This window comes from Rattus rattus, chromosome 9, assembly GCF_011064425.1.
Source record: "Rattus rattus isolate New Zealand chromosome 9, Rrattus_CSIRO_v1, whole genome shotgun sequence".
In the NCBI taxonomy this organism is placed as follows: Eukaryota; Metazoa; Chordata; class Mammalia; order Rodentia; family Muridae; genus Rattus; species Rattus rattus.
This window is the reverse complement of record NC_046162.1, coordinates 54,682,383-54,704,968: the sequence shown is the minus strand read 5'-3', so window position 1 is coordinate 54,704,968 and position 22,586 is coordinate 54,682,383. Positions and strand designations below refer to the sequence as shown.

Below are 22,586 nucleotides of genomic sequence, written 5' to 3'. Positions count from 1 at the left end.
CTTCTCCTCTGCCCCTGCCCCCTCCCCAGACCTGGAAATCCTAAAACCTGCCTATGTCTCTTCTACCTAGCTATTAGCTGTCGACATCTTCATTCACCAATCAGAAATAACTTGGGGGCAAGGTCACATAGTGTTACTTCGGTCCTTAGGCGAACTCCCTCTTCTCTGGGGCAACCAGATCTTGAGGAAGCAATCTTAGCAGTAGAATATAAGCAGCGTCAGGCCAGCCCTCTGCAGGGCTGGTTATTTTGCTTCTTCTTTTGAGAACTGTCTACACACTCTACTTGGTCATTTACTGAGTTACTGATTTATACTTTTTGATATTTAATTTTTAAAGAGCTTTATAGTTTAGGTGGTATACTGGCACACACACACACAGACAAAACATAATAACCCCCATCCCCCCAAAAAGAAAAACCAGACATGCAGACTACAAAGTAAAAGAGAGGACCCACAGATAAAACCGCATAGCTACAGGCACTTAATCTTCGGCAAAAGCACCCAAAGCCCACAGTGGTTAAAGGATAATTAATCTCTTTGACAAGTGGTAGCAGCAAAACTAGTTGGTCACATGTCAAATATAAAACTAGATTCATGTCTTTCACTCTACATAAAAACCATTTAAAATAGATCAAAAACCTCAGTGAAAGGCAGCAGCATTAGCCCTGCTCAAGGAAAATATAAGGAAAACGTTTCAAGATATAGACATAGAAAGACTCTGGGGGCAAGAAACTAATCCCAGGAATTGACAAATGAGATGACAGAAAATGTAAATGCTCCACGTCAGAGGAGCCAATCAGGAGAGTAAAGAAAGTGCCTAAAGAATGGGAAAAACCTTTGCCAATCAGATAAGATGTTAATATCTGGAATGTACAGGTAACTCTAGAAATCAAAGCATTGAATTATTCAGGGCATTAGTAATAGCCACAGTCAGGATATGGGCACAATTCAAGTTTCTACCGTGAATGATTGGCTTAGAACTTCATTAGGGTCTGGAGAGGTGGCTGAGGCATTAGGACCACTGAGAACTCATCCAGAAGATTCAGGTTCCATTACCACTTTGTGGTTCACTTTGTGTGTATGTAACTCCAGTGAGTTCAGTGCCATCTTTGTTCCTCTGAGGGAACCAGGCACGTATGTCATATACAGACATACATGCAGGCAGCACACACACACACACACACACACACACACACACACACACACACAGAGAGAGAGAGAGAGAGAGAGAGACAGAGAGAGAGAGAGGGGAGGGGGAGAGAGAGGAGAGAGAGAGACAGAGAGAGAGAGAGAGAGAGAGAGAGAGATATGTTGTCAGTTTTCAGCCTTAAAAGAGAAAGAGATCCTCCCATTTGTGATATGTATGAAGGTCATATACTACCTGACTTCATCCAAATAACATGAGTAAATAGCAAAGTTCAGAAGAAGAATTAGATGGCGGTTCTCAGAGGCTAAGCATAGAGGGAAATGGGGAGCTGGAAGTCAACGGGTGTGAACTTTAATTCGTGCAAAACAGATACCTGCAGGATAGCTGCATAATGTGGCACCTATGGTGTGTGATAAAGAAATGACCAGGTGTGCACTGCACTCTTTGAATATGTAGGCCTCATGTTGAGTGTTCTTCCAACAGAAAAAATAAACCGAACAAATCATTGGATAGATTTTATTAAGAATTACAGAGGATTCTCACACCTAGATAGACAACTTAAAGTAGACAGGAAGGAAGTAGACAGGAAGGAGAAAGTAGTGTATATTTTAGAATTCACTGTAGAAGAAATGGTAGTCTTAAATGCAATGGGTTGGTTGCATAAAACTATGCAATTGTCATAAAGAACTGTTTTCTTAAAGACCTTGGTTTTAGAATATGACCACATGAAGGACATGTGGTTATGAACTATGCATCCATAAGTCGTAAGGAAATAAGAGTGAGATCTCTGCATTGCCTCAGAGTGGCTCAGAATCTCTTAAAACAGAGACAATGAACAGTATCTGTGCTAGCCTGGTGGTTACCAGAAAGGTAAGAAGTGAATTGTGTCAGTGTGGCAAGTAAAATGCCATCGTCATCATCACCATCATCACCACCACCACTACCATCATCATCATCATCACCATCACCATCATGGCTGCCAGCAGCTAGACCCACAGCAGCAGAGATGGTGGCAGGGTGTGATGCCATGCTGAAGCCAATTCAGTTTGGTTACGATTGGTCTATGTGGCACAGGATTTGACCCATGTATGACTTATTTGGAATGCATACTGACTATACAGATATATTCCTAAATGTAATTTTCCATTCTTCCTGTTTTTACCATATTTCCTCTAGCTCATCTAACTGAGTCTGTTCTGAGTTTATCTATGTTCCATACCTTCTTGGAACATAATGTGGCTTTGCTTTGTTTCCCTATGTTTATTCTTTTTAAAAAGTACTTTACTTTATTTCATGTGTATGGGTGCTTCAAGTTTATGCATTGTCTGTGCATTACTTGTAAACCCGGTGCCCACGAGGCCAGAAGAAGGTGCTGGATCTCTGAGAACTGGAGTTATAGATAATTGCGAACTGTCATGAGGATGCTGGGAATCAAACACAGGTCCTCGAGAAGAGCAGCCAGTGCTCTTAGCTATGGAGCCGTCTCTCCAACCCCTCCCCATTTTTAATTTCGTTGAGACTTCTCATGGCTGCAGAAACCACTTCAGTGACTCAGAGCTGGTGTAGGGAGCAGTGGTGTTTCCTTGGTGGGTGCGCTGGCACGTATCATGGGTTTCTTTCTGTACAGATGCTGTGGGGGAGTCCCAGAAAGGAACACGTGACCAAGTTACCGAGGTGCCTTATATATTTGGAACAGAGAAAATAAAGTTTCAACTAAATTTATGAGATTGATCATAGTCCTTCATGCAATACTGAACTATTCCAAAGAATAAGAGTGAAGTGTGTTTTGTCATTACAGAATTACCGGAACAGGTGTTTATTTGCGCTCTATGTGCCAACCAAACTTTCTGAGGAAAGCTCAGGAGAGAGTGTGCTTATTAAATAGAGAAAGAACATATGAGGTATGCCGAGTATTACCTGATTAAAAATTACAGAAAATATGAGAGCTCTTGACATTTTTGGAAAAAATACTATTTTGACACCTTTATTTACCTAAACTTTATTATTCTGAGACTAATATTTAGCTCGTAATGCTTGTGGAGGTTATTAAAAAATAATTATATTTGTGTGACAATGTCCTAACACACTCTGAAATGTTATAAAAAGGACCATATAAAAATGTTGCCAGTTTGTTTGTTTTTCTATTTTATCCCAAACTGGTTTGCTTTCCCCTTTAGGTATCATGGAAGTAAGAGCAAAATCCAGATTCTTTTTTTTTAAAGATTTGTTTATTTTATTTATATGAGCAACTGTAACTTTTTCCAGATACACCAGAAAAGGGTATCGGATCCCATTACAGATGGTTGTGAGCCACCATGTAGTTGCTGGGATTTGAACTCAGGACCCCTGGAAGAGCAGTCGGTGCTCTTAACCGCTGAGCCATCTCTCCAGCCCAAAATCCAGATTCTATGGAGCCAAGGATTTGGGGAAAATGATTGGCCAATCAGGCTGTCACCTGAACAATGGATCCGAAGGTAAAGGAACAAAGGGGAAGATACTGAATATGAATGAGAACATTATTCACCAAGTTTTTGTGGAGGAGGTAGAGTCCATCTTGGAGATGAGAGAGCCGTGTCCTTTAATCTTCAGGAGCTGGTTTGCATCTGCATTATATGGTTGGGCAAGGATTTTACTAGGGTAATGTATGACAGGGAGATGGTAATGAGTCTGGGGGTGAATAGCAGGTCAGTGAGGTATCCTCTGGGGATGAAACCTGTTTTACCTGGTGCTTTTCTACCTCCTGTCTTTCCCAGGAGCGTCCAGATCCTCCATGTTGTCATAGCCGGATAAGAAGGTATGGTGTCTGAAACAGAATTCTAGTTAACAGAAAAATTTCTTTCTCTGAGGTTGAGGGGTATTGTTTTGGTAATAAATAGAAAGATCAGCATAAGAACTGTGCACCACAGTACCTTAGGACAAACAAACAAACAAACAAACAAACAAACCAAGAGAATGTAGATTAGTTTTAGCAAGAGACACTTGTAGTGACATAGTTAGAAGCACAGGCGGTTTGAAGAAAGGTGACGTCAGGTAAGCTGAGCACAAGATCTGCTATCTAGTTTACTAGTCAGATTGCACATCCTTCCCAGACTGGTAATGACTGGGATTTGTGTAGTAATTGTAACATTGGAACACTATATCCATCTATTATCAGAGAAAAACTAGAGACAAAGATGTTGACGAGGATGTGGAGAAATGAGAATCTTTATACAGTAGTGGGAATGGAAAAGGAGACAGTAGCTTGCGGAAAAACTCTATGGATGGTTTTCAAGCAATCTTAAAACAAAACAGTGTCTGTGGTAGAGTATGGAGTCCTTTGGGTACATGCCTAGGAGGGTAAATGTGGGTCACAAGGAAATGCTTACTTTAATTTTTAGAAAAACTTTAAACCAATTTCCATAATGACTGTACTAGTCTTTATGTTGAGATGTGTTCTCTCCAGTCCTATTTTCTCTAGGGCTTTTATCACGAAGGTATGTTGGATTTTGCCAAAGGCTTTCCCTTCATCTACTGAGATTATCTTGTAGTTTATGTTTCTAAGTCCATATATGTGGTTTCTTCCACTTAGTAACTTTTGAGTGTTGAATCAACCTTGAATCTCACAGATAAAACCCACTTGGTCATGGTGAATGAGTCCTTTTGATGTATGTCTGTACCATGTGCAAACATTTTATTGAGTAGTTTTTAGAACATGTTCATCAGGGATATTGGCCTGTACTTTTCTTTCGTCATGTCTTTGCATGGCTTTGGTGTTAGAGTGACCTTGGCTTCACTGAAGGAGTTCGTGATGGTGAGTTGGTCATTAGGTATGTAAGATGAGTAACTTAAGTGATCTGCTTTGTAACATTGTACTTGTATGTACATGGGAAAATTGATTGCACGTGTAGATCTCCTATCAAACAACTTCACCCCAGAATAATACAGACAGACAATATGGGGGGGATTTTGGTGCATTAATTAAGAATTTGTGAAGGCTGCCTATGTTTTATGAGGTAGCTCAGAGTGACGGGGGGGGGAAGAAAGTAGCATAAGAGTATGGAGCACACTGTAGAAAGAAGTGTGTTTATAAAGATGCATGAATCTATGACATTTTAGTGAACATGCTCTCCTAAGTTATTTAGAAGATGGGGTAAAGACTGTGGCATAGAATTGAAGCTGAAGTGAGGCTTCCACACGAGGTGGCATAGGATCTGCAAGAGTAGGAAGTGAGTTAAAGCAAGAACTCTGAAACCACTTAAGAAAATTAATGTTTAAATAAAAAATTGATTATTAAAAGGATTTTTGTTGTTAGGCTAATAATGTCTTTTAGCACAAGCAAGTGCGTTTACATAAGCTGCGTGGACATTTGTCCCTTGCGGGATTGATCATCCTCAACAGGGCTGGCAACAGTTGGACACACAGTACTGGGCTGGCAACAGGGATCACTGCAGCAGCTGGTCACATGGACTGGTTTAAAGTAGGTGGTCCTACAGCAAGTGATTTCATAGCGAGTTGATGGACAGCAGGGCTGGCAGCAGGATGTGCTGCAGCAGCTGGGGATGCCGCACACCTGGCAGCAGGTGGTCTCACTCGTTGGCTTGCAACAGGTGGTCTTGTAGCATACAGTTTCACAGCAAGTTGGTTGGCGGCAGGGCTGATAGAAGCTGCGGTTGTTGTTAACTTGGCCACAGCAGCTGTACCCGTGGCAGCTGTACCCACAGTAGCTGGGGTGGTAGCAATTGGTCACACATGTTGGTCTCCAGCAGGCGGTCCTGCAGCACTTGTTCTGATAGCAAGGGGAGCGGCAGGACTTGATAATGGTATCAGGAGTGTGTGGGGGTGGTGGTGTTCTGTTTATTAGTGAGTCTTCTAGAATACTCTGAGTTCATTTCATTTGAATGTTTTGTACATCTGCTCACCTAGTTTTGGACCAATGGCAGTTTTCCTTGTTCATCACACTATTTTCCATATTCAAAGTTTATGTATCAAGGAAGAAGCCGTTCCTTAATAGGAATCTTTTTAAATGTATTTAAATTGTTTGTTTTCGGGGAGTAACTCACAAGACCTTTTTCAGATAAAAGGAAAGAGTCACATGCACCATTAACCTCATCACAGTTCTGAATATCATGCGGTAATGTGTTTGCTCCTCAAGGCAGAGAGGGTAGGGAGAGCGTTGCTTCTGTAGCTTTCTTCCTTTGCTTGGACTTTGACTAGGAAGTAGCTATGGAGAAGGCTGAGAGGGTGCTATGCTCACATCAAAGAATGCCTAGCTTCTTGTCATTCATCTACAGAAACCTATCTCCAGATGAGTCAGGCATCTGCGCTCATACCAGCTCTACCGCTGGGTCCCAGTTGTGTCAAGTACACTTGGGGAGATGGTATTTGGTGGCTGTATATCTGTGTATTTGTTTCTCAGTCCTTTATCCTACTCCATTGGTCTACCTGTCTATCTTTGTTCCTATACAAATGATTTGTATCACTTTTGCTCTGTACCATAATTCAAGGCCATGCATTTTGGTACTTCTAGTAATATTTTTTCTGTATAGGATTGCTTTGCATATATGTATATTCTTTTGTTTTTCATATAAAATATATTTTGACTATATTTTGATTCTACGAAGACTGTGACTAGAGTTTTTATGGAAATAGGGTTCAGTTATAAATAATCTTTAATATTATGGACATTTTCACAATATTGACCTGCTGGAAGATTTCTGCATCATTTGATATCTTTTTTTAATTTTGTTCTTCAGTGTCTTGAAGTTTTCATTGTATTGATCTTTCACATCTTTGGTGAAGTTCATTTATAAGAACTTATGTGTGGGAGCTATAGTGAATACAATGTTTTCATAACTCCCTTCACAATGGGTTCATTATTGCTACGTATGCTACCAAATTTTGTATTTTGGTTTTGTATCTTGCAAATTAGCATGAGAGTTTTCTGTTAGATTCTGTATAGCCTTTTAATTATAGAATCATGTGTCTGGGAATAGACATAGTTTTGCTTCCTCCTTTCATGTTGTTGTCCTTTTTATATCATCTCTTATTTTGTCACTTTGACTAAGATTGAACACAATACAGAACAAGAGGGGAGATGGTGGGGACTCTTGTCTCATTCCATGTTTTAGAGGAAATGTTCCCAACACAAAAACTATTGGGAGAGTTTAGTGCCCTCTCTCATGTTTTACCATGATCACATCATAGATTACCAAAGTAGACCTCAGCAAAGGTCTACTTCAGAATTTAACTTCAAGGTTAAATTCTTTCATATACTAACTTTACAGACATATATGGAATATTCCCCCCAACTCAGAAGGAACACATATTCTCTTCAGCAGCACATGGAATCTTTCTGAAATTCATCACATCATAAACCGCAAAGCAAGCCTTAACAAGTATAAACAAGGAGTTAATTCCTTACATCCTATCAGATTGTAGAGGAACAAAAGTAGAAACCAATAGCAAGAAAGTGTGCAGAAACTACACGGATTCTTAGAGGCTGAACAGGATGCTTTTGAGTGAAAAAAATGGATCACTGAGAAGTAGGGGAGACATTAAAATTTCTTAAGACATAAATGAGAACCAATGTATAGGATACCAGCTTCTCTGGAGAGCAGTTAAGGCATTCATAAAAGGAAAGTTTACAGCTGTAAGTGTTCCCACACACAGAGCCCTAGGCAAGTCTCAAATAACCTAATGATGCACCCTGACACTCTAGGGAAATCTATTCAAAATGTAGTAGATGCAAACAAAACAAAACAAAACAAAACAAAACAAAAAACCTAAACAAAACCAAAACAACTACAAAACCCCAAAATGTAGGATAGAAATGAATGAGGTAGAGACTAAAACAATATGCAGAATCAACCAACAAAGAGCTGGTTTTTGGAAGAGCTTAACAGCACTGACAAACCTCTAGCCCAATTAGTCAAAAGGAAAGAATGAGAATATCAAAAGAATAAAACAAGAGAAGACATGGAGAAATTACAACAGACCCCAGTGAAATTCAGATAATTAGGAGATACTGCAAAAGTTATTTTCCCCAAAGCTGGAAAACCGAGATAAAATGAATACACTTCTAAATATGTCTGACCTAACTAAAATAAATCCAGAATAGACCCATAACGAATGATGAGATTGATACAGTAATTAAAGTTCTTCTCACAAAAGCTCAGAACATAGCTGAGCTTTCATCAGATATAGGCCATAAACAAGTACCTAAAAAGCCCCAACGAGTACAAAAAAGGAGTTAATTCCTTGCATCCTACCAGACCACGGTGGAACAAAAGTAAAATTCATTGATGAGTTCTATCAAAACCTCAGGATGATCAAATACTAATACTTTTCAAACTTTCCTATGAAAGAAGAAGGGAAAGAACAGTACCAAACACATCCTATGGAGCCAGTGTTCTCCTGACACCAACATCGAAGAGGGAATGAAAAAGAAAATGATAGACCTATTTTCCTAAGAAAATAAATGCAATAATCTGAATCCCTGCCCCTGCAAACTGAACCCTAGAACATACTGAGAAAATCATATATCAAGAATAAGCAGATTTAGCTGGGCGTGGCAGCTAATCCCAATACTTGAGAGGCAGAGGCAGGTGAATAGTTCCAGGCCAACCTGGTCCACATAGTGAGAACTTTCGTCAAAAACAGCAAGGCCATCAACAACAACAACCACTAAGACCAAGGAGATTTAATCCAAAGAATGTAAGGTTGGTTCAACATGCAGATCAATAAATGGAATTCATCCTATGACTAATCTTAAGGTGGGAAACACATGATCATACAGGAAAGATATAGAAAGGGCATTTGATAAAGTTCAACAGGTTTTCATGATAAAGGCTCTGGGAAAACTAGGAACAGATGAGCCCTATTCTAAAATAATAAAAGTTATATTGCTATTGTTAGTTGTATTAGATAGGAAAATCTTAAAATACCCTTTCTATCTATCTATCTATCTATCTATCTATCTATCTATCTATCTATCTATCTATCTATCTATCATCTATCTATCTATCTATCTATCTATCTATCTATCTATCTATCTATCTCCCCCCTCTCTCTCCTATACTCTCATAGATCTCCTCTGCCCAGTGCTGAGTTAGTTTTGCCCTCTGTTCATCCATCAAAGTCCTTGTATTTATTCACAGGTTCATGTATGTCTTACTATGAGTAACTGACACCCACCTTAATGTTGACGGACAAGAAAACTGAAGGCAATTTTGCTGTTTGTCTAGAGTTAAGAAGGAGGGAGAAATGACTGGCAAATCAGTTTTCCATCCAAACAAAGGAGAGTGTCGTGAAAATAAATAGAGAAAAGAGGAGTTTGGATAGTGCATAGAAATTTTTGAGCATTCGTTATTGTCATTTTACGAGATGGTTATCGCTAATTTATGTTTTTTGTTCATAAACACCAGTGGAATAAAAAAAAATCACGGATTCAGTTAGCTTGTTGTTGTTTTAGTTTAATACCCACCAAAATCATTTAGTGCTGCCTGCATGTGCATGGATGTGGGACTGTTACTGGTGCTTGAGTAGAACCCTCATCCCTGAAAACAGACTCTCCCATGCTCCAAGACCTGCATAACAAGGTCAAGCCAGCCAGAACTCCAGCAGAGATGGGGAACGTGTGTGTGTATTGGGGGAATCATGGACTACTTGAATTCTTAAGAGAGGATGTCGGTTCAATCCTACCATAGTCCACCATGTGCAGATTGTTCACATGAATATATTTAATGAACTGAGAATGTACATCTCACTCCTTAAATTTACCACTAGTCTTTGCATTTTAAAGCCGGAATAGCAGAACAATACTTGTTTATACTACTGATGCTGGGACCATCTCCACACCATTGTATTACCAGTCAGTTCCACGGATGTTCATTGGAAGGTCTTAACTGTATGCGTTTGAGGGTTTCTGGGTCGAGAGAGTAGCAGGCTCCTTTCAGAGATCATCTCAGGACATTCAGGAGGAGCTGAGATAGTAGCACTTCCATGCTCACACCAAACCTACTCACAATGGATAAGCCATGTGAGCAACCCTAACGCCAAACAACTGTAAACTGATGTAAGCGCGGCAGGAAAAACAGTGCTGTGTGATTCCACACAAACGAGGTTTCTGAAAGGCAGACTTAGGGAAGGAAAGAGCAGATGGTTTTTACTACTTGGGGAAAGGGAAATGGGGAGCTGGGAAACATTGGCTGTTAACTTCCAAGTGTTCCAGAGATCTGATGGATGCTATTAGGTCCAGTCTCTCCCTCCCTCCCTCCCTCCCTCTCTTGCTCCCTCCCTCCCTCGTTCCTTCCTTCCTCCTTCGATCCTTCCTTCCCTCCTTCTCTCCTCTCTCCTCTCTCTCTCTCTCTCTCTCTGTATGTGTTCTTGTGTGCCTGTGTGTATATGCGAGTGTGTGTGTGTGTGTGTGTGTGTGTGTGTGTGTGTGTGTGTGTGTTTTACAGGTCTGTTCTTAGAGCTAAACAACTGCCACCTTGGAACCCTTTGTAAAAGATCATTCCGTCTGGGCTTGTTTACTGTTTACATATGTCACAGAGGGGTGAGAGGGTCAGGAGACTGTCACTTGAGTATCCAGCTGTTCTATACCACTCTGCTCAAACTATGGGTGAGAGGGGCTAGAGTATCTAGGAAGGGGAAGACTAGGGGTGGGAAGCTACCTGTGCAGCTATCAGAAAGCACTTATTCTTGCTGGATAAAGGCTTTCCAGTGTAGCCTTTACAGTGAGGCACATCCACACTTCTATAAAGCAGCCCCTCATCTGTGCTCTGTAAGGAAGCCCAAAGACCTCATTGGCTCCTCAGAGTCTACTTTGGTGGCATACTGCTTTGGTTTGTCGGTGGAACCTTAAGAGGAGTACATGTAGTTTATGTCCCCTGCTGGGGAAAGAAGGATAACAAAGATGTGTGTGTGTGTGTGTGTGTGTGTGTGTGTGAGTGAGTGTGTGTGTGTGTGTGTGAGAGAGAGAGAGAGAGAGAGAGGAGAGAGAGAGAGAGACATAAAGACACACACAGAGACTATATTGTACAACAAAACGTCTTTTGAGCATATGGCTCTACCCTCAAGTGACTTACCAAAGTATAATAACAACAGACAATACTGAATGAATAATAGTTCAGAATTTATTAAGTTTTCATATGTTTTTGATTATTTTCATTGAAGTGTCTTTCAGTTGTTCAGAGGGAAAGATAAAGATCTGGGGCTCAAAAGAGAAGCTGAGGACTGGCTTCCTCATCTGTCTCTGAAGCCAGCACATGATCTACATTAAAGAGAGAAAAGGAGAGAGATGGGGGAGAGGAAGAGGGAGAGGAAGATGGAGAAGGAGAGGGGGAGGGAGAGGGGGAAGGAGAGGGAGGGGGCAGTCTTGCAACACATCACAGTGATGAATAGGTTTCCAAAGTAGTGATCACTTCATGCTAAGATGTGAGCCTATGCCCACATGGCAAGGTTGGTGTGACAGAAGTATGGTTGTGTCGTATTGTTCAGTTGGAAAGCTGATCAGCAGCAGGACTTACAGCAGCTGGAATCACAGTGAGAGCTGGTCATATAAGTTGGTTTAGAGCAGGCAGTTTAGCAGCAGGTGGTTTCACAGCAGGTTGGGCAGCAGCTAGGCTGGCAGTAGCTGGATTCACAGCAGCAGGACTGGCAACAGGGTGGGCTGCAGCAGCTGGTCACACAGGCTGGTTCACAGCAGGTGGTTTCACAGCAGCTGGGCTGGCAACAGGGTGGGCTGCAGCAGCTGGTCACACAGGTTGGCTTACAGCAGGTGGTCTTGTAGCAGGTGGTTTCACAGCAGCTGGGCTGGCAGCAGCTGGTCACACAGACTGGTTCACAGCAGGTGGTTTCACAGCAGCTAGGCTGGCAACAGGGTGTACTGCAGCAGCTGGTCACACAGGCTGGTTCACAGCAGGTGGTTTCACAGCAGCTAGGCTGGCAACAGGGTGTGCTGCAGCAGCTGGTCACACAAGCTGGTTTGTAGCAGGTGGTTTCACAGCAGCTGGGCTGGCAGCAGCTGGTCACACAGGTTGGCTTACAGCAGGTGGTCTTACAACAGGTGGTTTCACAGCAGCTAGGCTGGCAGCAAGGTGGGCTGCAGCAGTTAGTCACACAGGCTGGTTTGTAGCAGGTGGTTTCACAGCAGATTGGGCTGCAGCAGCTGGTCACACAGGTTGGTTTACAGCAGGTGGTCTTACAGCAGGTGGTTTCACAGCAGCTAGGCTGGCAACAGGGTGGGCTGCACCAGCTGGTCACACAGGTTGGCTTACAGCAGGTGGTTTTACAGCAGAGTGGGCTGCAGCAGCTGGTCACACAGGTTGGCTTACAGCAGGTGGTCTTACAACAGGTGGTTTCACAGCAGCTAGGCTGGCAGCAGGGTGTACTGCAGCAGTTGGTCACACAGGCTGGTTTGTAGCAGGTGGTTTCACAGCAGATTGGGCTGCAGCAGCTGGTCACACAGGTTGGCTTACAGCAGGTGGTCCTGTAGCAGGTGGTTTCACAGCAGCTAGGTTGGCAACAGGGTGTGCTGCAGCAGTTGGTCACACAGACTGGTTTGTAGCAGGTGGTTTCACAGCAGATTGGGCTGTAGCAGCTGGTCACACAGGTTGGCTTACAGCAGGTGGTCTTACAACAGGTGGTTTTACAGCAGCTGGATTGGCAACAGGGTGGGCTGCAGCAGCTGGTCACACAGGTTGGCTTACAGCATGTGGTCTTACAGCAGGTGGTTTCACAGCAACTAGGCTGGCAACAGGGTGTGCTACAGCAGTTGGTCACGCAGGCTGGCTTGCAGCAGGTGGTTTCACAGCAGATTGGGCTGCAGCAGCTGGTCACACAGGTTGGCTTACAGCAGGTGGTCTTACAACAGGTGGTTTCACAGCAGCTAGGCTGGCAACAGGGTGTACTGCAGCAGCTGGCCACACAGGTTGGCTTACAGCAGGTGGTCTTACAGCAGGTGGTTTCACAGCAGCTAGGCTGGCAACAGGGTGTGCTGCAGCAGTTGGTCACACAGGCTGGTTTGCAGCAGGTGGTTTCACAGCAGATTGGGCTGCAGCAGCTGGTCACACAGGTTGGCTTACAGCAGGTGGTCTTACAACAGGTGGTTTCACAGCAGCTAGGCTGGCAACAGGGTGTACTGCAGCAGCTGGCCACACAGGTTGGCTTACAGCAGGTGGTCTTACAGCAGGTGGTTTCACAGCAGCTAGGCTGGCAACAGGGTGGGCTGCAGCAGCTGGTCACACAGGCTGGTTTGTAGCAGGTGGTTTCACAGCAGATTGGGCTGCAGCAGCCGGCCACACAGGTTGGCTTACAGCAGGTGGTCTTACAGCAGGTGGTTTCACAGCAGCTAGGTTGGCAACAGGGTGGGCTGCAGCAGCTGGTCACACAGGCTGGTTTGTAGCAGGTGGTTTCACAGCAGATTGGGCTGCAGCAGCTGGTCACACAGGTTGGCTTACAGCAGGTGGTCTTACAACAGGTGGTTTCACAGCAGCTAGGCTGGCAACAGGGTGTACTGCTACAGCAGGTGGTCTTACAGCAGGTGGTTTCACAGCAAGGCTGGCAACAGGGTATGCTACAGCAGTTGGTCACGCAGGCTGGTTTGCAACAGGTGGTTTCACAGCAGAGTGGGCTGTAGCAGCTGGTCACACAGGTTGGCTTACAGCAGGTGGTCCTGTAGCAGGTGGTTTCACAGCAGCTGGGCTGGCAGCAGCTGGTCACACAAGTTGGCTTACAGCAGGTGGTCTTACAGCAGGTGGTTTTACAGCAGCTTGGTTGGCAGCAGGGGGCGGCGTAGGAGCTGTTGGCGCGGCTGGGTTTGTGGCAGGTGCTCTTCCAATATGGTGCTGCAGCAGCTGGTCACACAGGTTGGCTTACAGCAGGTGGTCTTACAACAGGTGGTTTCACAGCAGCTGGGTTGGCAGCACTTGGTCACACAGGTTGGCTTACAGCAGATGGTCCTACAGCAGGTGGTTTTACAACTGCTGGGCTGACAACAGGGTGTGCTGCAGCAGCTGGTCACAAGAGTTGGCTTACAGTAGGTGGTCCTACAGCAAGTGGTTTTACAGCAGCTGGGCTGGTAGCAGGATGGATTGCAGCTGGCCACACAGGTTGGTCTGCAGCAACTGGTCCTGCAGCAAGTAAGCTTACAGCAAGGGGAGCAGCAAGAGTTGGCCATGGTGTTAGGGTGGTTGTGTGTTCCTGTTAACAGGTGAGTTTTCTACAGTATGATGAGTTCTTGCATTCTGGACCTTATATATGCCAGGCCTTCAAAGTTTGGACCAATCAGCAGGACTTTTCCTTGATGTTGTTTACACCGTTTTCCATATTCAGTTTGTGTTTATAAGGAAGTGTTTTTGAATGTTATGCATCATTTTTAAGTTGATTCTTATTCCAGAGTAACTCATGGGAACTCTTTCAACAGAGGCGAGGGTATTGTACTACAAGTCTCATTGTATCCTTGATCGTCATCTGATCATGTGGTAGCCCTTGAAGTCTTGGGAGAGTCAGAGTACCTGCTTATCAACCTTTCATCCATACTTAGCTTATGAGGTATCTCTGAAAGATAGTGCTATGCTCACAGTGACAACCAGGCAGCGTCTCTGTCCTTTTTCACAAATGCTCACTTCAGATTAGCCCAGGCATTTGTTTCTTTACCAAAGGTACTTGGGATGAAGATATCTGACCCAATATGCTCCTTATCAGGGTAGACTAGAGGAGTGATGTGGACATGGAATGAGAAGATACCAAAGTGCACAGTGTTCTTCCCTGGTCTTTATCTTCTTCCTTCTGTCTGCCTGCCTGTCCTTCTGTCCTACTCTCTCATTTTGCTATCCTTTCTTTATTCTCTTTCTCACAAAGATGGGTTAAAAACAGGTTGAAATGATTCCTAATTTGTTTGCGATGGCAAATGTATTTAAAACATTTGGAAGGTCTATTGTACATGTTGAAAGGGACAAATTAAGTTATGGTGGAGAGGATATCCCAAAATGAACATGCCTGTTTCATTACTAATCAGGTAAGAAATATAAATTCATCTAATTTTTACAAATAGCATCCTCTCACTCTTTCTCAAGGAGAGATGATCGCTTTGTATCAAGTTTACTTTTTGGCCAATGGTGCCATCTTTGACTTCTTTGCAAATCAAAGTTATAACTGACGTCTCCATTCAGCTTATGATTGTTCAACCCTTCACTGTGATGACCTATTCTTTCTCTTTTTCATTGGCCTGTAATCTCCCAAAGGATAAATTTGACACAATCTATGTGTGGATCTCTCTTCTACAAAAAAATGCAGCTGTTTTCAGCTTGAGTCAATTAAAATTAATGGCATGACAAAAACCTTTTATGCTACTTTTGGCAAGTAGATTTGAACATTTTCCTGGCATGCATAACTATGTGGATAATTAGTTATAAGATTCTTTTATGAAATGTTTATTCCTCTGTGTATTTTTAGTCATACTTCATGTAAAGCAATAGAATTTACATATTAAATAACACTGCAAGAAAATGATTAGATGTAGTTTTAATCAAAAGAAAGAAAAAATTCATATTATTGTGCCCTCACATCCCCAAACACATTTATAAAAATAATCATGTCTTCTAAATGGGTTGATACGATGTAGTTGACTAGATTTATTCTTAGATATTTAACTTTTCTGCTAGAAGATGTGTTCTGATTAAAAAGCTCATCTCTGCTGCTTCTGAAGTATCAAAAGATTAGTTTTTATTAGCGTTTATTAGTATACGTTAATTTTACAAAATTCTATAGTTGATTGTGGCATCTCTCTCCCTGTGCACAGCACACTCTTCCCACACTCAACCTTGGCATGCTGCCTTCTGCCTCGCTCGCCTCTGCTTCTCTCAGCTCTATTTTTATCTCTTGTTATTTTTATAAAAACAATCACTCTTTTATTCTCATTTCCATATGACTACTTGCCACGCTGAGTCTGGTTTACTTCATTTAATATGGCAGCCTCATTTCCAACCATTTCTCCACCAATCACATAATTTTATTCGTTAGCCTAACTTATTTCGGTCACTTATACATTACACATCTTACTTATCCGCTAAATCCTGGCCGATTTCATAAACTGAAAAATGTCATGGTCCCTCGCAGGCCACGGTAGCGGACATTTCTCCATCGTAGATTGACTTTGACTTAATTGAGTGCTTACAGAGGAGTCACGCAGCTGGATCATGTGGCTGTTTTATTCTTAGCTTTTGAAGGAAACTCCAAACTGATTTGCATAGGTATTATGCAAATTTACATTCTCAGCAACAGAGTAAGAGGATTTTTTGTTTTTTAATTTTCCCCCTCCCTTTATCCTCAGCATTTATTCTTTGTTTCCTTGATGGCCACATTCCTGACTGCAGTCAGATGGAGTTTCATAGATAGCTTGGATTTGCATTTTCCTGATGACCACGTATGTCAATTTTTTCATGCGTTTGCTGGATATCTGTACTTTTTTTTTTTTTTTTTAAGAAAGATTCTGATCATTGGCCCATTTATGGATTGGGTTACTTTCTATTCTGTTGTTAGTTTTGTTAACTCTTTGTATATTCTGGATAGTAGTGCCCTGGATGGGTAGCTGAGAATGGGTTTCTTTCTGTTTTTCCATTCTGTTGCCTGTCTTTTAGCTTGTTCATTGTTTCCTTATTTGTGAAGAAGCTATTTAATTTGATGCGCTTACATCTATCATTTCTTGTTGTTATTTTCTGAGCTACTGCAGAGCTGTTGAAAATCATACTGCTTGTGCCCATGCCCTGAAGTGTTTTTTTTTTCAAATTGCTTCACGATTGTAAGTTTTATATAAGATTCTTCTATTTTCCTCATTATTCTTTGATTCACTTTTTTCTTTCAACATGAGATCTTACTATATAGCCCTGGCTGGAATTCCCTATGCAGACCAGGCTGGCCTTAATCTCACAAAACTTTGCTTGCCTCTGTCTCTTGAATATTGGAATTAAAGACTTATTTCATTATGCCTGGTAACAATTTCACACACACACACACACACACACACACACACACACACACACTCCACTCACACACACACACACACACACACACACACACACACACACACACACACACACACACACGCTTATTCTGATTACTTCATTTCCTCACTACGCTCTCTAATCTCTCTTCCACTGAATCCCTTTTCTTCCCTCAAAGTCTCCCTCTTATATTAAATGTGTGTATGTGTGTGTCCCTGTGTCCATCCCACTGAGTTTAATTAGGGTTTCATGAGCATGAATTATGACCCTGGTTACACTGCTAAAGAAAAGTACTCTTTGTCCCCCAGCAGCCATAGTTCTTCAGGGTGGAGTCTCATGGGTCTCTCACAGGTCTCTCCTTCACCTTTGATGGCGTATTATGGGACCTATCTTGTCCAGAAGGATGTGTTTCACACCATTCCTCCCCGTCCTCCATTCTCTCTGTCCCCTCTTTCAAGCTGTCCCCTGAGACCTAGAGGGAATAGTATGGATACCCTGTTTAGGGCTGAGCACTCGGCAATTGATTACTTTGAGCACTCTAACCAGTTATATGTCTCTGTCATAACCATCATTATCCACTGAAATGTAGTTTCTGTCCTGGGTCCTTTGAGCTCCCAGCTGTGGGCTTATGACCAGGTTTACAGTACCTATCATGTATGAATTTCTCTTCTGAAAGGTGTTTCATCCAGAGAAACAGTGGTTGGTCACTGCCATAATACTCATGCCACCATTGCCCCAGTGGGTACATCTTTCTTGAGAAGTTGGTATTGTAGCTTGTAGGATTTGTAGCTGGATAAGACTTTTCTTCCCTGACTACTTGCATCATCTTTCTCGCACCATGAAGCTACCTAGCAGGAAGGAAGCACCCAGTTCAGTTCCACTTTGGTTTCTCTATTCCTGTAACCAAAGTATATGGTGGCTTTAGCAGTAAGTAGGGTCTTACTAGCTGGGTCTGGTGGACAAGCAAACAGAATGCTAATAGTGTGTATTATTTTTTTGGAGACCTAGGGTTTCCCATAGGGTTGGATAACATACCTGACACTAGGATTTTTATTTAATTGCCTATAGCTTCTTGGAGCTGCACTAATCTGGAGTCTTCTTTGATTATACTTGCTAGCTAGCTTACAAAATAATAGATCTCCACATGACCTTTAATATACCCTTAGTTTTGATTAACTCTCCCCTCAACCCCATCTTATTCCTTATCACCCTAATCCTGTCTCCTCTGAAAGATTTCTACTCTAGTTTCCTCTCTATTTTTATTTAGCATGCATTCTAATCTTCCCTTTTTTAAAGATCTTCCCACACCAGTGTCCCCTGTCTGCCCCCTGCCATCTACAGGAGTTCCAAAATCCCAAGCATCCTATCAGATCACCATGGACTAAGGCTGGTCTTCAATAACAACAAAAACAACAGAAAACCCACATTTACATGGAAGCTGAACATCTCTCTAATCAAAGATAACTTGATCAAAGAAGAGATAAAGAAAGAAATTAATGACTTTTTTTTAGAATTTAATGAAAATGAAGGAACAGTTTACCCAAACTTTGGGGATACAATGAAAGCAGTGTTAAGAGGAAAACTCATAGCTCTGAGGGCTTCCAAAGAGAAACCTGAGAGAGGATACACTAACAGCTTGACAGTACACCTAAAAGCTCTCGAAGCAAATAAACACAGGAGGAGTAGATGGCAGGAAATAATGAAACTCAAAGCTAAAATCAACAAGTAGAAACAAAAATCAACAAAACCAGGAGCTGGTTCTTTGAGAAAACCAACAGACTAACCAGAGGATACAGAGATAGTATCCAATTTAACAAAATTAGAAATGAAAAGGGAGACAAAACAACAGAAACTGAGGAAATTCAGAAAATCATCAGATCCTACTGCAAAAGCCTATACTCAACAAAACTAGAAAATCTGGAGGAAATGGACAATTTTCTAGACAGATACCAGGTACCAAAGTTAAATCAGGATCAGATAAACTGTCTAAACATAACTCATAAAGAAATATAAGCAGTCATTAAAAGTCTCTCAATCAAAAAAACCCAGGACCAGATGGGTTTAGTGCAGAATTTTATCAAACCTTCAAAGAAGACCTAATACCAATACTCTTCAAACTATTCCACAAAATAGAAACAGAAGGATCACTGCCAGTTTGTTTTTTGAAGCCACAATTACTCTTATACACAAACCATGCAAAGACCTTACAAAAGAAAGAACTTCAGACCAATTTCCCTTATGAATATCTATGGAATACTCAATAAAATTCTCACAAACTGAATCCAAAAATATATCAAAATGATCATTCACCATGAATAAGTAGGTTTGTTTCATCCCAGAAATGCAGGGATGGTTCAATATACAGAAATCCATCAGCATAATACACAATATAAACACACTCGAAGAAAAAAGCCCACATGATCATCTCATTAGATGCTGAGAAAGTAATTGACAAAATTCAACACCTCTTGGAAGGATCAGGAATTCAAGGTCCATACCTAAACATAGTAAAAGCAATATGCAGCAAATCAGTAGCCAACTTCAAACTAAATGGAGAGAAACATAAAGCAATTCCACTAAAACCAGGGACTAAACAGGGCTGCCCACTCTCTCCATTGCTATTCAATATAGTACTTGAAGTCCTAGCCAAAGCAATTAGACAACAAAAAGAAGTAAAAAAAGGGATACAAATTGGAAAGGAAGAAATCAAAATATCACTATTTACAGATGATATGATGGTATACTTAAGTGGCCCCAAAAATTCCACCAGGGAACTCCTACAGCTGATAAACAACTTCAGCAAGGTGGCTGGATATAAACTTAACTCAAACAAATCAGTAGCCTCCCTCTACTCAAAGGATAAACAGGCTGAAAAAGAAACAAGGGAAACGATACCCTTCACAATAGACACAAACAATGTAAAATACTTTGGTGTGACTCTAACCAAGTAAGTGAAAAAAATCTGTATGACGAGAACTTCAAGTCTCTGAAGAACGAAATCAAAGATCTCAGAAGATGGACTTATCTCCCATGCTCATGGACTGGCAGGATTAATATAGTAAAAATAGCCATCTTCCCAAAAGCTATTTACAGATTCAGTGCAATCCCCATCAAAATTCCAACTCAATTCTTCATAGAGTTAGAAGGAGCCATTTGCAAATTTATTTGGAATAAAAATAAACCCAGGATAGTAAAAACTATTCTCAAAATAAAAAAACTTCTGGGTGGAATCACCACCCCTGACCTCAAGCTATATTACAGAGCAATAGTGATAAAAACTGCATGGTATTAGTACAGAGACAGGCAGGTAGATCATTGGAATAGAATTGAAGACCCAGAAATGAACCCACACACCTATGGTCACTTGATCTTTGACAAAGGAGCTAACATCATCCTGTGGAAAAGAGACAGCATTTTCAACAAATGGTGCTGGTTTAACTGGAGGTCAGCATGTAGAAGAATGCAAAATGACCCATTCTTATCTCCTTGTACAAAGCTCAAGTTCAAGTAGCTCAAGGCCCTCCACATAAAAACAGATACACTGAAACTAATAAAGAGAAAGTGTGGAGGAGCCTAGAACACATGGGCATAGGGGAAATTTTCCTGAACAGAACATCAATGGCTTATACTCTAAGATCAAGAATCAACAAATGGGACCTCATAAAATTGCAAAGCTGTAAGGCAAAGAATACTCTCAATAGGATAAACTGGCAACCAACAGATTGGAAAAAGATCTTTACCAGTCCTACATCTGATAGAGGGCTCATATCTAAGGTAGACAATGAACTCAAGAAGTTAGACTCCAGAGAACCAAATAATCGTATTAAAAAATGAGGTACTAAGCTAAACAAAGAATTCTCAACTAAGGATATCAAATGACTGAAAAGCACCTAAAGAAATGTTCAGCATCCTTAGTCATCAGGGAAATGCAAATCAAAACAACCCTGAGATTCTACCTCACACTAGTGAGAATGGCTAAGATCAAAAACTCAGGTGACAGCAGATGCTGGTGAGGATGTGGAGAAATAGGAACACTCCTCCACTGTTGGTGGAATTGCAAGCTGGCATAACTACTCTGGAAAATAGTCTGGAGGTTCTTCAGAAAATTGGACATATTACTACCTGAGGACTTAACTATACCACTCCTGGGCATATACCCAAAAGATGTTCCAAATTATAATAAGGACACGTTCTCCACTATGTTTATAGCAGCCTTATTTATAATAGCCAGAAGCTGGAAAGAACCCAGATGTCCTTCAACAGAGGAATGGATACAGAAAACTGTGGTACATCTACACAATGGAGCACTACTCAGCTATTAAAACAATGTCTTCATGAAATTCATAGGCACATGGATGGAACTAGAAAATATCATCCTGACTGATGTTACCCAGTCACAAAAGAACACACATAGTATGCACTCACTGATAAATGGATATTAGCCCAAAAGTTTGGAATTCCCAGGGAACAATTCACAGACCATATGAACTCAAGAAGACGGAAGACCAAAATGTGGATGCTTCATTCCTTCTTAGAAGGGAGAACAAAATACTCACGAGAAGAAATACAGGGATTGAGTGGAGCAGGGACGGAAGGAAAGGTCACTCAGAGACTGCCCCACCTGGGAATCCATCCTATATGCAGTCATCAAACCCAGTTGTCACTATTGCTGATGCCAAGAACTGCTTGCCGACAGGAGCCTGATATGGATGTCTCCTGAGAGGCTCTGACAGAGCCTTACTGATACAGATGAGGATGCTTGTAGCTAACCGTTGAACTGAGCAAGGGGACTCCAATGGAGGAGTTAGAGAAAGGACTGAAGGAACTGAAGGGGTTTGCAACCCCATAGGAAGAACCACAATATCAACCAACCAGACTCCCCAGAGTTCCAGAGGATTAAACCACCAACCAAAGAGTACACATGGTGGGACAGCCTAGAGTGAGAGACAGGGATATATATAGTTTATGTCTTGTACAAATTTCTCAGTGCTATGGTAAAAGGGGCTGTGTTTTTCATCAATATATTTTTTAGTACTTTCTACTGCATGCATGTATGTATACACATTGTGTACTTGTGTGTGTGTGTGTGTGTGTGTGTGTGTGTGTGTGTGTGTGTGTGTGTACACACCAGCAGCTAGCCTACAATCTCAGGTGTCATTATCAGACTTACCTCTCTTGACACAGAGGCTCCCTGAGCTGTAGAAGCTCTTGTTGGTCCTCTCAGGTGGCCATCAGAAATAGAGAATAAGATCCTATGACTGCAGATAGCGCATACCTTGGGCAAAGACACAGAGAAAGCAGTGTGGAACTGAGCTGGAAGCTTCCTTCCTATAGAGGAGGAGGTATATATGTTCCTGGACTGGTGATGGTGGGGGTAGTTATCAATAGTCTTTCCTAGCTGCGAATACTACAAACTACTAAACCAACCCGCCTGGCCAGATGTGTCTACCTGTGTA

The 22,586-nt window shown here is 41.8% G+C and overlaps 1 protein-coding gene across 1 annotated transcript; it reads right to left on the bottom strand.

The window, feature by feature from the left end:
- Window positions 1–11,710: 11,710 nt before the first annotated feature.
- Window positions 11,711–14,306, bottom strand: LOC116910322 (keratin-associated protein 16-1-like). The gene is made up of 2 exons (XM_032914184.1): window positions 14,045–14,306; window positions 11,711–13,845 (listed from the first exon to the last, which is right to left on the bottom strand). The coding sequence occupies exons 1-2, from the start codon at window positions 14,304–14,306 to the stop codon at window positions 11,711–11,713; spliced, it is 2,397 nt and encodes a 798-aa protein (XP_032770075.1).
- Window positions 14,307–22,586: the final 8,280 nt, after the last annotated feature.